Source organism: Montipora capricornis, chromosome 10, assembly GCF_036669925.1.
Source record: "Montipora capricornis isolate CH-2021 chromosome 10, ASM3666992v2, whole genome shotgun sequence".
In the NCBI taxonomy this organism is placed as follows: domain Eukaryota; kingdom Metazoa; phylum Cnidaria; class Anthozoa; order Scleractinia; family Acroporidae; genus Montipora; species Montipora capricornis.
In genome coordinates this window covers 51,402,987-51,417,986 of record NC_090892.1, presented here as the reverse complement: position 1 = coordinate 51,417,986, position 15,000 = coordinate 51,402,987, and the positions used below count along the sequence as shown (strand labels likewise).

The window sequence follows — 15,000 nt, the reverse complement described above, 5'->3', positions numbered from 1 at the left end:
CTCTAAGACATGTCACGAGTTACGAATATATCTTTCACTGCAAACTGTCAGAATGACTTGATCGTGTTTTCATCGCACTTTTTTAAACACTTTCCTACCTCAAAAACTTGACACCACGCATGCACTTTCATCAGCCTGACATTTCGAACTCTGATTTGTCGCCCTCTTTTCAAGACCACCTGCAGGTAAAAGGAGCAGCAGTGGTTTCCACATTTCTTTTTTCGACATGTCGCAGATCATAACGCATCCTTCGTGAAACGTCTTCCGCTTTGGGTAAAAAAATAAAGTGTAAAGAGAGCACAAGCAGATAGGATTTTCCTTTTCGATGGTTCCTGAGTATATTTCACAGATGGTTCGAGCTTTTCCGATTACACTGCTGTGTTGTCAGTTACCATCGCAATTAGAATTTACGAGATTTCTGGAAATACGTAATAATTTATTTATCGAGGTCATAAAATATATTTGTTATGTCCATTTGTCAATTTAGGGGCTGACAGTTAATCTTTGGAGATTAACTTAATGCTGCCACTCTTTTATGTTCATCTTATCTCAAAACCTTTGCCAATGCAACACAAAGGATTTTAAACCTTAACAGAACTTCTCAAGCACTTTGCACCAAGACATCAAAAGCGCGAGCGATAAAGATAAACTCTCTTTGTTTGGCCTTTTAATTTATTTTATTTGACACCTTTATTGCTTTTGCAATTGGCGTAAAATACGAACTTTACTTCTTGATCCTCATGACTTTTCTCCTCGGGTTTTTTCGGTCAATATTTTATTTCTTTGACAAAAAAAACTCTTCTATTCATCGCAACAGCTCTTAACACACTTCTTTCCTTCTGAAACACTTGCTTTGCAATCGCAGTAAGACTATGATATCGAAACAAACGCTTTGGCTTAACTTTCAATTTGCCAAGTTTCCATTTATTTCAAGTGACGTGGATTTTAAAAGGCTCTCTGTAGTTTTTATTCAGTCATAATTACGTCATTCAGCCCTTCGTTTCTTGCTGACGCTTTAGGCCAAATTCATATGCCGTTAGCTGGCTGGAATGTTATTGAATTTTGGGTGTCACCGGCTGAGATTCTTAAATGACAATTTTATCGAAATTCTACTCGGAATCGGTTTTGCCTTGCTATACTTCTTGCGCAAGCGACCTTTGTTATTAACGTGAATTTATTGCAGATAAAATTTACACGAGTTAGTTAGTGTTGCTGTGCGCAAACTCAACTCAACTTTTGATTGCATGTGCTATCTAATGAAATGAGTTTACAATATATTCATCGATGTAAATCAATTTTAAAGACGCAATGTTTTAATAACCACGACAACTGAACGAGGATTGGCCGAGACTACAAGCAAATGTTCGTTCGCCTCATGCACGGACTGTAACTATTCAGCATGCGCTGAATATCTGGTCCGATTTGACGTCTCAAACAAAACGATAATTTATCTGGGAAGGTATGTTGTTTTTTCAGTTTCTCGGCCCCTTGAAAATGCTGAAGGTGACAGAATCTAGTCCCTCACCCTTGTAGTTTTGCAGTTGATTTTTAAACCCTATCTAGCTGCAGGCCATTAGCAACCTTTAAATGAAGTATTCTGCTAATGGTACGTTCTTAGTGAATTCAGGGTCGTTCCAGTCCTTTGTGGGGCTGACGGCCAGTAAAGCGGTTCATTTTGTCCAGTTGCCCCCACAAAGTACTGGAAGTACCCAGGATTCACCAGGAACGCAATATCAGTATAGCCTTGTACCTCTCCCCAATGCAGTTTTCGACGAGCATTCAAAGCCTTGGTGTGGTGGCTGTACCATTTAGTTTGACAAGACCTAAACGAGTTATAGCTTGTTGTTTGCGTGGGTAACGTTAATCGTCGCATACTGAATGTGGTAGATTATCAGTAGCAGGCTTACAATGACTTTTAAGCATGTTTTGGATTGTCATTGTTTGCGCTTTTGATGTGCAAAGGCATTTCTTGAGCACAAACGGACATGTTTTTTTGGCTATATTTACTGATCATTCACACGACAGATAAACAACTACATAAAATTTGCTCGAGTAGATGAGGCGTGCGATACAAGAGAGTTTTGAGCGGTAAATGACATGCGAGAGCATTTAGTTCTTGTTAAATTCGCCATAGTAGCTCAAAAAGGCGTTTTCTTTTTCATTTTTAACTTCAAGAATAATTTTAGACAGTAAATCAGCACATCTTTGATTTTAAGATAAAACATGATTCTGATAATGACTATAAGAAATATTGGACACTGACTTATTTGAACGTCAAACGACGTTCTCAAAAAACTTGGTAAAGACGTTTCGACCAAAAACCTTCGGTCATCCTCCGGTCATCCTACAAGCCTGAGTATACGTGATCTCTGCGCGAGACGAAGAACATTATGCAAGTGAAAAATAAATGTCAGGAATTTCTATATGTTCATATATGTTCATTCCCCGCATTCACTCAGTACAAATGAAGTAACAACAACATTTGTTGTCCTACCCTACGTGAAAGGCGTAACAGAAAGAGTGTCGAGAGTGCTACGCAACAACGGAGTCAAAGTTGGTTTTAAACCACTCAGCACTTTAGGCACAATCTTTTCAAGACCAAAGGACAAACCAACCCTGTTTCAGTCTCGATGTATTGTATACAAAGTAAACTGCCTTGATTGCGATTTCGAGCTCTTGCCACAAGGCTTAGTGAACATAGAAGAGCTGTCCGTGTTTGCGACGGCAATTCTAAAATTGCGCAACACGCAAACCAATTTGGCCATAATATGGACTTTGACCACGCCACTATAGTTGACAAGGCAGTTGACTATCACAAGAGACGTTTCCTGGAGGCTTGACATTCAAAGAGAGACCAGAATGCGGGGAATGAACATATAGAAATTCCTGACATTTATGTTTCACTTGAATAATGTTCTTCGTCTCGCGCATGGATGACGTGTACTCAGGCTTGTAGTCACGCACATACGCAAATATGAAACGTTGAAAGAAGCTGTCGCTTTTTTGTCAAATTCAAACCGAGAATGACCGAAAGTTTTCGGTCGAAACGTCTTTACCAAGTTTTTTGAGAACGTCGTTTGACGTTCAAATATTAAAGTCACTGTCCAACATTTCTTATAGTCATTATGTAAATTCCTGACTGCAATTTCAGCATGATTCTGATAATTAGCTTTTGATTGGAAAGCCGAATCGAAGAAATGAAACTGTTAACTCTCATTTAATTTTTTTCCTTTTTTCTGCTTTCTTATCCATATTCGCTTCACAAGGCCGAAAACAAATTAAAATATGATAACACCTTTACTTGGTTCATCCACGAAAACTACCCGTTCTTCTAACGTAATGGGAGCAATAAAACGGAAAGAATGATATTTCTAAAATGTCAAAAATATTGCTCACTTTCAGACCAACAAAGCCTAAAGCTTAATTAAACGCTTTCAGACAAAGTAAATATTTTTCCAGACAAAAAGTAAACTTATATTTTGGGTAATGCCATCATGGTAATTTTACGGCTGAAATACTAGACGAAATATATTCAGTCTTTTCTCCTTTCCTGAATTTTAATGAATACACCATTAAAAGGGTGTCGATGGCAGTGGTGTTAAAAGGGAAACACGATTTTCTTCCTTTTTTTATTGTTCGTTGGATATGATATGGCCGTAGCCAGAAAAGAATGTGACTGAGGCAATGGCGTCCATACTTAAATTCTCTTGGTAGGTATTTAGGGTTTTTTGATGCCTACATTTAAAGACATCGCTGGAATCCTGCATTATTAAAAAAATGACGAAAAAAACGACTAAGGCAAGTGCTTCGGATTGCCTCATACTTGCTAAGGCCCTGTTGATGAGGATGAACATTATGCCTTTTACAAAGTAGCACTCATGAAATTGTGCCCAGGATTACTTCTGGGCGTATTATATATGTTCCTGATGGTGCAATTTGGCCCAACTTACTAAGAGTAACACCACTTTTCGAAGATATCCCAGGTACAGGTTTTTAATTTTCAGTTATCTTTTAATATGAAGAAAAGAAAACTTACCTCCAATGGAGCCGCGACTGGAGAAACACGGCTAAGTCAGCTGTTAACAGCCCTGGCTTCGAACCCTCCACTTTTCTCAAATGCATTAGCTCGCTCAAATGACACTGAACTAAGATGGAAAAAGACAAGTAGCGATTTGTAAATGCCAAACTACAGAGACGCCTATTATCATGAGATGTCACCATTGATTGCGAAATTGAATCCCGTATTTTCGTGGAGCAATTTATAACCACACCGCATGGTGTCCGTAACACCTTGCTCCAGATTTCAATCGTGGAGTTTCTATTCCTTCCATACTTTTTATCAGTCCGAGTTATCTAATCTCCCAACGTTGCCGCGGAAATTATTTTTTAAAGTTTTAATGCGGCTCTTCAATCGATGCACGAAACTGGATGTATGAAGATAAAACTGAAACGTCTTCTTGTAACCATGCAAGGGTCGGTTGATTGGTAGATGCGGTAAGCTGAGTGTCTTTTCACTGAAGTGAAGAATTATAAGTTGCGCGAAATTTTACCCATCGTCATTTGATATATGATATAACGCCTCCTGGAAGAGGGCTAGTGTTTGCTCTCTGAAATCTTTACGGAAATCCCATTCTCATTAATATGATGCATATGAAGACAAATATTAGACCTGTTTTAAGATTTTCTTGAAATTGGGTCTGTTTATATTGCTTTATCGTTTGAAACGTTTTGTTGTCACTCGGAAATTTCTCATCCTTTCTCAGGAACGCATAATACATATGGCCACAAGATTGTGCCGCGAAAATGCGTTAGAAGGAAGATTGCTCGGTTATTAAAGAGGACCACGAATAAGCAGCTATAAACAACCATCATTTTTCAAAATAACACTGTAAGAAAATGGATCAACCAATCAGTAAACAGTAAATTGATTCTTGGACTTAATATCTTCTTGCATGTCCTATGCCTTTTAACTTTAATGTTCAATACGGACCAATTACCATTGAGTTTCAGCCCTGCGGTGAAAAACACTTCAGTCGAATCTCAAAATAAAGAGTTTTGAAGAAAGTTTTCTTCTATTGAAACGGCTGTTATTAAACTGCAAATTCACACAGTGATTAAAAACGTTGTTCGTTTGGTTGCAAGATTGTCATCTTTAAAAGAAATGGTTTGGATCACTCAGAGGGGGAATTAATTTTCATCTGCGGTTTTTTCATTGGCAAACCGACAAGTCTGCAACTACGGAACAAGTGAAGATAAAATTGAGACGAGCTGTCAGTGACGTAAGTGCCAGGCCATTATATATGTTACAAGGGATGACACAAGCCGTCCTTTGGAATATGCCGCATGAAAATACATAAAACAAGTAATTACGTATAAAGACGATAAGAGAAGTTTCATCGCGAAACTTTTCTTTAGTTAAACTGTTTTAAAGTTTAGAGCTGTTTGGTATCTCATATATATACTTCATTGAATCATAAAAAAACAACTAATTAGTGAGCCAGTTTTCTTTAAGTGGTCAGAAATCATTGGTTTTACTAGTACTAATCAGGCTGGCCTAATGAAAGCGATTACATAGCGAAATGTCATCCCGGCTGGCAGGGATTTCAGTAATTACACGTATAGTAGCCGACACAAAACGCAGGAAAATGTGCACGAGCGAGCCACGATTGCTTTTGGTTTAACTTCTGATTGGTTAAAAAAGTTGGCGCGAGAACTTTGAACCAATCAATGAGTGAAGGAATCATAAACCAAAGCAATTCGCTAATTACGATTGGAAACTCAATTGAAAACCGCTCTAAGCACAAGCAATTGGAGGCGTTGCGGTCATCAGCAAAATCTGACTGGCCGTCATTTGGCGGGAACCGTATTCAAAATTTAGGTAATACAGTTAACTGATGGGCCAAATGAGGGAGATCGGCACTTCCGTGTTATGGGCTTCTGCAACTGTTTATCTCAGTGTCGGTTGCTAGTGTTAGATGTTTACCGAGCTGCGATTACAATGTTTTCGTCCCCAAATCCCGCGCGAGTTGCTCGGAGGTGAATTGCACAGTGTGAGCAGCCAATCACAGCGCGCCTTCAACGCTATCCACTGTTTTCCACTGTTTTAGTGTATAAATTATGTTACAGGTAAATTTAAATCTAAACTACGCATATTTCAAATCAACCTAGTTTTAAATGTTTTCAACCTGAGATTAATGAAAATCCAACAGTTATTAAAAAGTAAACAAGTAAATTGGTTCTGGAGGTGAGTGGATAAACTTAATGTAGCTTAAAAGTTTTTCATGAGTATTTTAGAAAACCCCAATGATGTATTGTTGATTTTTAATTTGCTTAGTTATTTGCTCTATCTTTTGCTTACTTCGAATCCGTAATAATCAAAAGCAAGAGAAAACAAAAAGTCCTGACAAAAAGTCAGGAAAAAGGATTTCGTAATCTATTGCTCAGAAGCCATTTTGTAGGCTCTTGTAAGTATTATTTCCTTTACCCGATCAAATAAAATATTTGTTGTTTTTTTAAATTTTGCTGAATCTGTTTGTAGTGATAAATCTAATCTAATCCCCTTCAAGTTATACAATTTGAGCAAGTAGCACATTTGGATGAAGGGGCGTTTCCTTTTCCATTTTATTAATTTTAAGCGCCACATAATCCTGAAGTTCGAACTTCTTCTTTTTCTTCTTCCCCTTCAGGTGTCATTCTTGTCACCAGAGCCTCGGATCGACCCAAGGCTCTGGGAAACTCTATGTAGGAGAACATGCGCCGTAGGGTTTTTATAGCCAAAAATTGGCTCTTTGAACCTTATGGCGCTTACTCACTCCTCGTGGTAACATGAATGCACCAATTAGAGACGCTTTTGATTGTTCTTTACGAAGACCAATTAGGGTTGTGAGACGGGACCTCCGGCTTATCGTCCTTATCCGAGAAGACTAGAGAGTCTAACCATTTGCAGATGTAATTACAAAGGAGGCACTTTCTCCTCAGTTATTTAAAGACCCTGCGTGTTGGTCCGGCTGGAGTTGAACTCACGACCTCCCGCGTAACAGCCCGGTGCTCAACCAACTGAGCCACCGGTGCGCGGTCCACTCTTTCAAATTATTGACAATTTTCCTGCTCTGTATTTGATGTAGCTGTGACTTGTCCACTCATTTGTGGCTTTTTGATTTCTTTTCTCCGAGAGGTTCCGAAAACCACTTCATACAGTGTTCATACGGCATTTTGGCAATGGTTCTGTGAATGCATCTTTTTTTACAAGCGGTTTCTCCAAGATAATGACACCAGGGGTTTGGTAACAAGTTTTTTCTTTGATTAAACTGCAAAGGTTATCTTTCGTTCTCCTATTTGCACGTGCCACCATTCTTTTTTCACAGTGCGAACGTTGTGTTTGCGGCAAAAGTCCGTCATCACTTTACTCACAAATTATTTCCTTTGTCAGATTAAAACTTCGACCGAAATCGCACCATCCAGAATAGAAGTTCTAGTGTTCTAGAAGCTTCTAGAAAGGCTTGATATTTCCTTACATCTGAGAGAAAATAGCCACGAATACTTTGAGTAATAATTTTCAAGAGAACCATTTACACTGGATTCTCCTTAGAACAGTTACAGGTTATTTTACGAAAATCAATTAGATCTGTTTGCGCAAAAGAAAGAAAATCGGTTTGTTATCGTGACTAGAAATGATGCCTTGTTCCTAGAGTATTTTGCATGGCGACGTAAATAAACTTCGTACAATATTTTGACTTTGTCTTGTAGAATCAAGAGCCCACGTCTTGCAAACAATTTTGTTTTTGTTGCACTGGAGACTCAGAACATCTTCACTCTTCTTCAGATAAATTTAGCCGGCACCCTTTAACCTGTTCATAAAGTTCCATCGGCGGCCATATAACTGTGGAAGAGCTGAAATTTTTATGAGTCTCACTTTATGTCATTTACACATGTGCGAAATGGTGGTTGTCGTGAAGGCTTGGAAATAGCTTAAAATCATTGGTAGAAAAAATGTCAAAAAGATTTCAGTTGCTGATCCGATGGCTTAGCGGTTACTATAGAGGAAACGAAGTCTCGGACGTCCAATGGAGCGAAGCATGGAATGTTGTTGAAGCTCAAAGTAACACACACAGTCCGTTGGTAGTACTGTAAGGAAGAGTAACAAAAAAAGGGAAACAAAGAAACCCTCGTTCGAAACCCCCTTTGATCTCATGTATTGTGCTATTGCATGTGCAAATAGAAAAGAAAAAAGTGGCCTATGAAAAACTAACTTCAGAAGAAAAATACAAAGTCAAAGCCATCCTTTTCATCATGGATAGGTTACCTTGAGCTGACCCAGCAGGAAGCCACCCTTCCAAGAACATATCTTGTAGAGCCGGGATGTCAAGCTGCACTTGATTCACCTTAGTGGAACAGTTTCAAAACCCCCTAGGGGAACATCCAGGGGCTGAGACTGCCACACAAAGATTTGCTTATAAAGGAAATAGAAATCCAAGGAAGTAGTACTAAATACACGGCAGAAAGGCATTAAAATCAGTTTGCGATTGCATGACAAAAGGGTCAGACCTGTTATCAGTTATTAGTTCATGTTCATATAGGTTAATTTTAATTTTAACCTAGGTTGATGTTCTCAACCTAGGTCAAATGTTTTCAACCTAGGTTACTATGGACTGTCTAAAAAGGGTTGTTCTTTTTTTTGGGGGAAGTAAGAAAAAAAAATGGGACTTGGATTTTAAGGGGTCTCGAACGAACCCCCCTTGAGGCCCAAGAGTTTTTTTTTCGCTGTTGCCAACATCATCGCCGAGCACCGACTCTTGGATTGTCAGGATTGTCAGGATTGAGCTTGCGCTAGCCTATTCAAAATAAAGTATTTGTTGTTTTCACTGTTATGTTTTCGGTTTTGGGAGGTCAAAACGCTGCCGCATAGGACGCTTTGAGACTGCTGTCTAACTATATAACAAACTAGAAAGCCCTGCAGGTTCCCTCTGTAATTAACGAGAATCAAACGAAGTCGCAAGAGTTACAAGGGGTCGTCGATATGTACATGGACGATCTTCCATCTCCACAGCTCTTCCCGGCAGAATTTCGGCGGTGGAGAATAAAGTACGCAGAGGAGGAAGAGCTCCTGGGCTCGTGTGCCACAGCCCTGAATCAGTGCGACGAGGATGAATTTCCCAACATATTCACTCTGCTCCAAATACTATCCACTTTGCCCGTAACTAGGTGCGAGTGCGAAAGGTCCTTCAGCGCGATGCGAAGGTTAAACACCTATATACGATGCACGATGAGCGAGAACAGATTAGCGTCACTTGCACTTATGCTTATCCATTACGACGTGCAAATAGACCTTGAAGAAGTAGTCGAGCTATTTGCTACCATGCATCCGCGAATGGTAGAGCTATCAAATTTGCTGTAACACTTAATGTTACTGTGGCCCCTTGTTGTATGATACGAACTGTCAGTGTTATACCAATAATGCACTAGCTTTTTGTATAGTAGGGAATTAAGGGACTTGCAATACTAGAGCGATCCAAACTGACGTTTGATTAAAAGCGCTTTTTCTTCCCTACCCCCACCCTAAGCTAAACGTTTTTCGTCAGACAAATGGATACGAATCCCCCTTCAAATACTCCAGCTACGGGCCTGGCTACAGTATAAACTAAATTAGCGAATCACCTACAATGAGCTACAATGAGGGCCCTACAATGGCATACAATGAGCTACAATGATCTACATTGAGCTATAATGGCCTACTTGAATGGCTTACAATCAAAGAGAAAGACAAAAGAGGATCAGGGTGAAGAGTTTGGTGAGCGGAAAACATCCATTGTGCGTTGTCACGCAACGCTTTTAGTCCATTACATGAGAGCCCAAATGACGACAGTAATTACGCTCGTGGCCTTGAAGGCAGACACAAATTGCATGGTTTTCCTTTGTTTTAAAGCTAAAATGAAAATGTACAAACATCAAGGCTTCGCTTGGAACGATAAAATCTTAATTAGAGCAGGAAAAAATGAAGAGAAGATTATAAATAAGTTATTCTTCCCACAATGTATTCTTTGGTTCAGAGTACACGATGAAGATACTCTTGACATAATGCTTCGGGACAGGATTGTGTGCGGAATTCGGGATAAGAAAATACAACGACGTCTACTGGTGGAGAAGGAATCAACATTTGCGAAGGCATATGAGATTGCAACCTCGATTGAAATTACTTCCAAAAATATGGCGGTGCTTCAGGACTCGAAAGAGTCGAAGGCGGTCAACAAGGTAACTTTACAAGGGGATGGAACAAGCGAGGGAACGAGACGTGTGGATGGACGAGGCATGCAGTACAAGTCTTCTTGTTTTAGGTGTGGAGGAAATCATAGTGCGCAAATTTGCAGGTTAAGGAACTGAACTGTTTTTATTGCAAGCAAAAAGGCCACATCGTCTATAGATGTCCAAACCGCACTAGAAGTCAGTGGAGAGGTGAGAGGCAAGTACCTCAGCCAAATAAAGGAAATCAGAGGGGATATCCAGGTCAGCAGAGCTCAGGTAACTTACACCAGTTAGAAGATGTTGGTAATGAAGATGCTCGGGGGGATGATGTGTATGATCAACTGTTTTTTGTAAATGCAAGTTAAGGCCAAAAGCCTTACAAAGTGACAGTGCTAATTAATGGAGTGAATGTAAGCATGGGAATTGATACTGGAGCCTCAACATCGGTTACCAATGAGAAAACTTTTCACACTTTGTCCCAGTCAGGTAAAGTGTTGAAATTGAACACTGTGAATACGGTTCTGCGTACTTACACAGGGGAGGTTATTCCTGTAGTGGGAGAATGTGAATTGGAAGTAGAATACAATGGGTTTAAAGGCAAATTACCAGCGGTGATAATCAGTGGAGAGGGTCCGTGTTTGTTGGGCCGGAACTGGCTTCAGCATATTTCTTTAGACTGGAGTGCGATTTCAATTTAACCACCATGGATAAGGAATTGAATCCGATTTTGGAAGCACATTCAACTGTTTTCCAAGAGGGTCTGGGGAAAGTAGAAGGAGTGAAGGCCAAAATTTACATCGATTCTTCAGAGAAACCACGATTCTTTAAGGCCAGGCCGGTAGCTTACGCCCTGCGTGAAAAAAGTGAAACAGAATTGGATCGGCTTGTCAAGGAGGGAACTATAGAACCAGTTGAATTCTCAGAATGGGCCACACCCATTGTTCCCATTGTTAAGGAGGACGGCACTATCAGAATTTGTGGGGATTACAAGCAAACAATCAATCAATCACCCAAGTTAGGCAACTACCCCATTCCCAAGATCGAAGATTTGTATGCAACCTAACGGGGAGGTACAGAATTTACAAAGCTGGATCTAAGCCAAGCCTACCAACAATTGGAGTTAGACGAGGAGTCCCAAACATATACAACTATCAACACCCACAACGGGCCTTTACCGATACAAGCGTCTCCCTTTTGGCATATCATTAGCTCCCGGCATTTTCCAGCGAACTATGGAAAGCCTCCTCCAAGGAATACCGCAAGTAGTAGTCCGGATTGACGACATCCTGGTGACCGGCAAGACAAGGCACGATCACTTGAGACATTTGAAGGAAGTATTGGCACGATTAGACAAGGCTCGGCATTCACCTAAAGCTTAAGAAGTGTGTTTTCCTACAAGGAGAGGTGGTTTATCTGGGACATCGCATAAACCGAAGTGGAATACAACCAGTGGAAGGCAAAGTGAGAGCCATCCATGAAGCTCCTGCACCCACTAAGGTCAAGGAGCTCCAAGCGTTCTTGGGGATGTTGAATTACTATGCCTGCTACTTGCCAAATCTGTCCACTGTCTTGAGTCCTCTACAGGAACTCCTCTCCAAGGACTGTAAATGGATATGGAGTAAAAGACAGATGGAAGCTTTTAACCAAGCTAAGGGCATGTTAAACTCCTCAGATCTCTTAGTTCATTACGATCCTAGCGTGGAACTTGTGCTCTCTTGTGATGTCTCGCCTTATGGACTGGGAGCTGTTCTCTCCGACATTATTGATGGAAAAGAAAAACCGATCTCGTATGCCACAAGGACACTATCATCTGCCGAGCGAAATTATGCTCAGCTGGATAAGGAGGGAGCTGCAGTGATATTTGGAATCAAGAAGTTCCACCGGTATTTGTACGGACAGAGGTTCAAGATTTTCACAGATCACGAGCCCCTTTTGGGTCTGTTTAAGGCAGACAAAGCTGTGCCAGCGATGGCGTCCCCGAGAATTCAAGGATGGGCTTTACTTCTAGCAGCCTATGACTACGATTTGGTTTATCGCGAAGGATCTAAACATGGAAATGCTGATGGCCTTAGTCGCTTACCTCTGTCGGATACAGTAGTTGAGGTTCCCGTACCTGGTGAAACCATACTCTTGATGGATCGGTTGGAGGCTCTACCTGTGTGTGCAGACAACATTGCTGATTGGACAGCCTCCGATCCCGTGCTACAGCAGGTTCTCCGGAAAGTACAGCAAGGCTTGGGTGACAAATGTCCTGACCCAGGCCTGCAGCCTTTCTACATAAGAAGAGATGAATTAAGCACGCATAACGGATGTATTCTGTGGGGGAACCGTGTGGTCGTACCAGCTCGGGGGCAGCAACAGCTTTTAGAGAATCTACACACCGCCCATCCAGGAATCGTAAGAATGAAAAACCTGGCACGCAGCTATCTCTGGTGGCCAGGGCTGGATAGAGACATCGAGGAAAAGGTCAAATCCTGTAAATTATGTCAGTTACGGAGTGCAGCACCCGCGACAGCACCCCTTCATCCTTGGGAGTGGCCGGGAAAGCCCTGGTCTCGGATACATATTGACCATGCTGGACCATTTATGGGACAGTTATTTCTGATTGTAATCGATGCCTACAGCAAGTGGATTGAAGTATATCCAACATTCCGCACTAGTGCAACCGCAACTATATTGAGAAACTCCGTCAAGCTTTCGCCAATCATGGGCTACCTGAAATGGTTGTCTGATATAATGGTTCGGGATTTGCCAGTGAAGAATTTGCAGACTTTATGGCCAGAAATGGAATTTTACATGTGAAAACAGCTCCTAGACATCCTTCGTCTAATGGCTTAGTGGAGAGGTCTGTCCGTATTTTCAAGGAAGGGATGAAGAAGTTGGAGGGATTTGGAGGTACGGTGCACACTAGACTTCGTAGATTCTTGTTGGCATATAGATCAACGCCTCAAACAACCACTGGAGTTACACCCGCGGAGTTGCTGCTCATCCGCCACCTACGAACCCGACTGGACCTAATTCGGCCAGAACTTAGGCATCGTGTGAAAACCCAACAAGAGGCACAGAAGGTACATCATGATAACACCAAGAAAGAGCGACAATTTGCAGAGGGAGATAATGTTCTGGTGAAGAATTTCAGTCCTGGGCCTAAGTGGAAGAAGGCACACATTGCAAGTAGAACTGGTCCATTGCCCTACACAGTTGAGTATGAAGATAGGTTGGTTACCCGAAGGCATGTTGATCACCTCCTTAAAAGATATGCAGTTCCCACCAAAGTGATCGTGGATGACGACCTACCTGATGTTGTAATGCAGGCCGAGCCCATCCAGGTACCTGACGCAGCTGAGGAAAACAAAGGGAGACATCATCCACCAAGGTTGCCAAGGAGATCCCAGCGCACCAAGAAGGCTGCAGAGTATTTAAAGGACTATGTGACTGAACCTTGATTTCGTTTTAGTCATGGGTTACCCCTCTGAGAACAATTAACAACAAACTGATTTTTTGAGAGATTGTGTTTTTGAACTAAGGGGGGAAAAGATGTAATGTATTACGTGACATCACGTGACGGATGTATGTTGAATTTGCATATTATGGGTTAATTAAAAGTTGAGTTGAAAACATGGCCGTCGTGTACGGTTTGTTTGTCGCCGCGCTTATCCAGTTTTTGGCTGTTATAAACTTCAAAACGGATAAATAAAACGCTTATATTTTTAATCGAATTCTGCAATTATTAACTTTTGTATTGATATATAGTTTGTGGTAGTTTCCTTTAAAACAGCGTGCGTACGATTTATTCTTTTCTGGAGAGCACCCGCGAAGGTTTGGAGTAACCTTAAGTGTCTAGTCGTCCTAGCGCTGGAGCACTACTTGGGGACACCGAAAACTGAAAATAACAATTAACACAAATCAAGTCAAATTTTAGTTTTTGAGGATGACCTACAGCTGTATTTTAGTGTCATCTGGGTTACAGAAACAAATTTTTCAAATTTCTCATTTACCTCTTGATTTTGATCCTTCAATACCTAATTATCGCTTCGAGTCACGTACCAACCCCTCTATAGGCTGGAGGTGTAAGTCAAGTGCCATATATTCACAATGACTTTGATTATACAGTTATTGAAAGAACGTGTGATGAAGGTTTCCAGACTTTGTGGGTCTCAATTCACATTGCTAACAAACCTGATGTCATTTGTGGAGCTCTTTATAGACAGTAAAACAGCCCAGAAAAAGTTCTAAACTACTGTGAGCAAACGGTTGAAAAACTCAGTCCTTCTCGAAGGCGGACAATACATAATAACGGATGCGGATAATAACGGATGCCAACATAAATGGCTTCCACTCCTATGATTCGTGTGAGCATGCACAAGAATTCCTGCATCTTCTCCAGAGTTATGCTTTCATCCCAACCATTGATAAACCCACAAGAGTGCAAAATAAGTCGGCTACTCTCATTTATCAACAATTATGATGCCAATATATTAGGGGCACCAAACGAGAATATAGTTCAAAACCACTTAAACATAAGATCGTTAAACGTATTTTAGTATTTAAACGGTAGATATAGGCATATTTTTATGCCGTAAAAATTTTTCATCTGTTCGGATTCCCTAGCTGAAAGTCTAGTGATCCGAAAATTCTAGGGATCAAAACTTACCTTTTCGAAAATTTCAGCCAGAAAAAGGCTCCCGAAAATTCTAGGTGACCCTTTTAGGGTAAAAATCCGTGAAAAATGGGCAATTATACCATGTTTTAGATTTTCGA

At 40.8% G+C, this 15,000-nt stretch overlaps 2 protein-coding genes across 4 annotated transcripts in view; one reads left to right on the top strand and one right to left on the bottom strand.

Annotated features, from left to right (window-relative positions):
• The window catches only part of LOC138019808 (histamine H2 receptor-like), a 29,338-nt gene extending 24,567 nt beyond the window's left edge, over positions 1-4,771 (bottom strand). For 2 of the 3 annotated variants that reach the window (XM_068866708.1, XM_068866703.1), the window contains exon 1: positions 4,037-4,771. The gene's annotated coding sequence lies outside the window, so the exon portion shown is untranslated. Of the gene's footprint in view, positions 1-98; positions 180-4,036 lie in introns of all 3 variants that reach the window. The other variant, XM_068866704.1, reaches the window with a different exon arrangement.
• Positions 4,772-13,109: 8,338 nt separating this feature from the next.
• Positions 13,110-13,685, top strand: LOC138020996 (uncharacterized). Its single transcript, XM_068867875.1, has one exon. The coding sequence runs from the start codon at positions 13,110-13,112 to the stop codon at positions 13,683-13,685; it is 576 nt and encodes a 191-aa protein (XP_068723976.1).
• Positions 13,686-15,000: the final 1,315 nt, after the last annotated feature.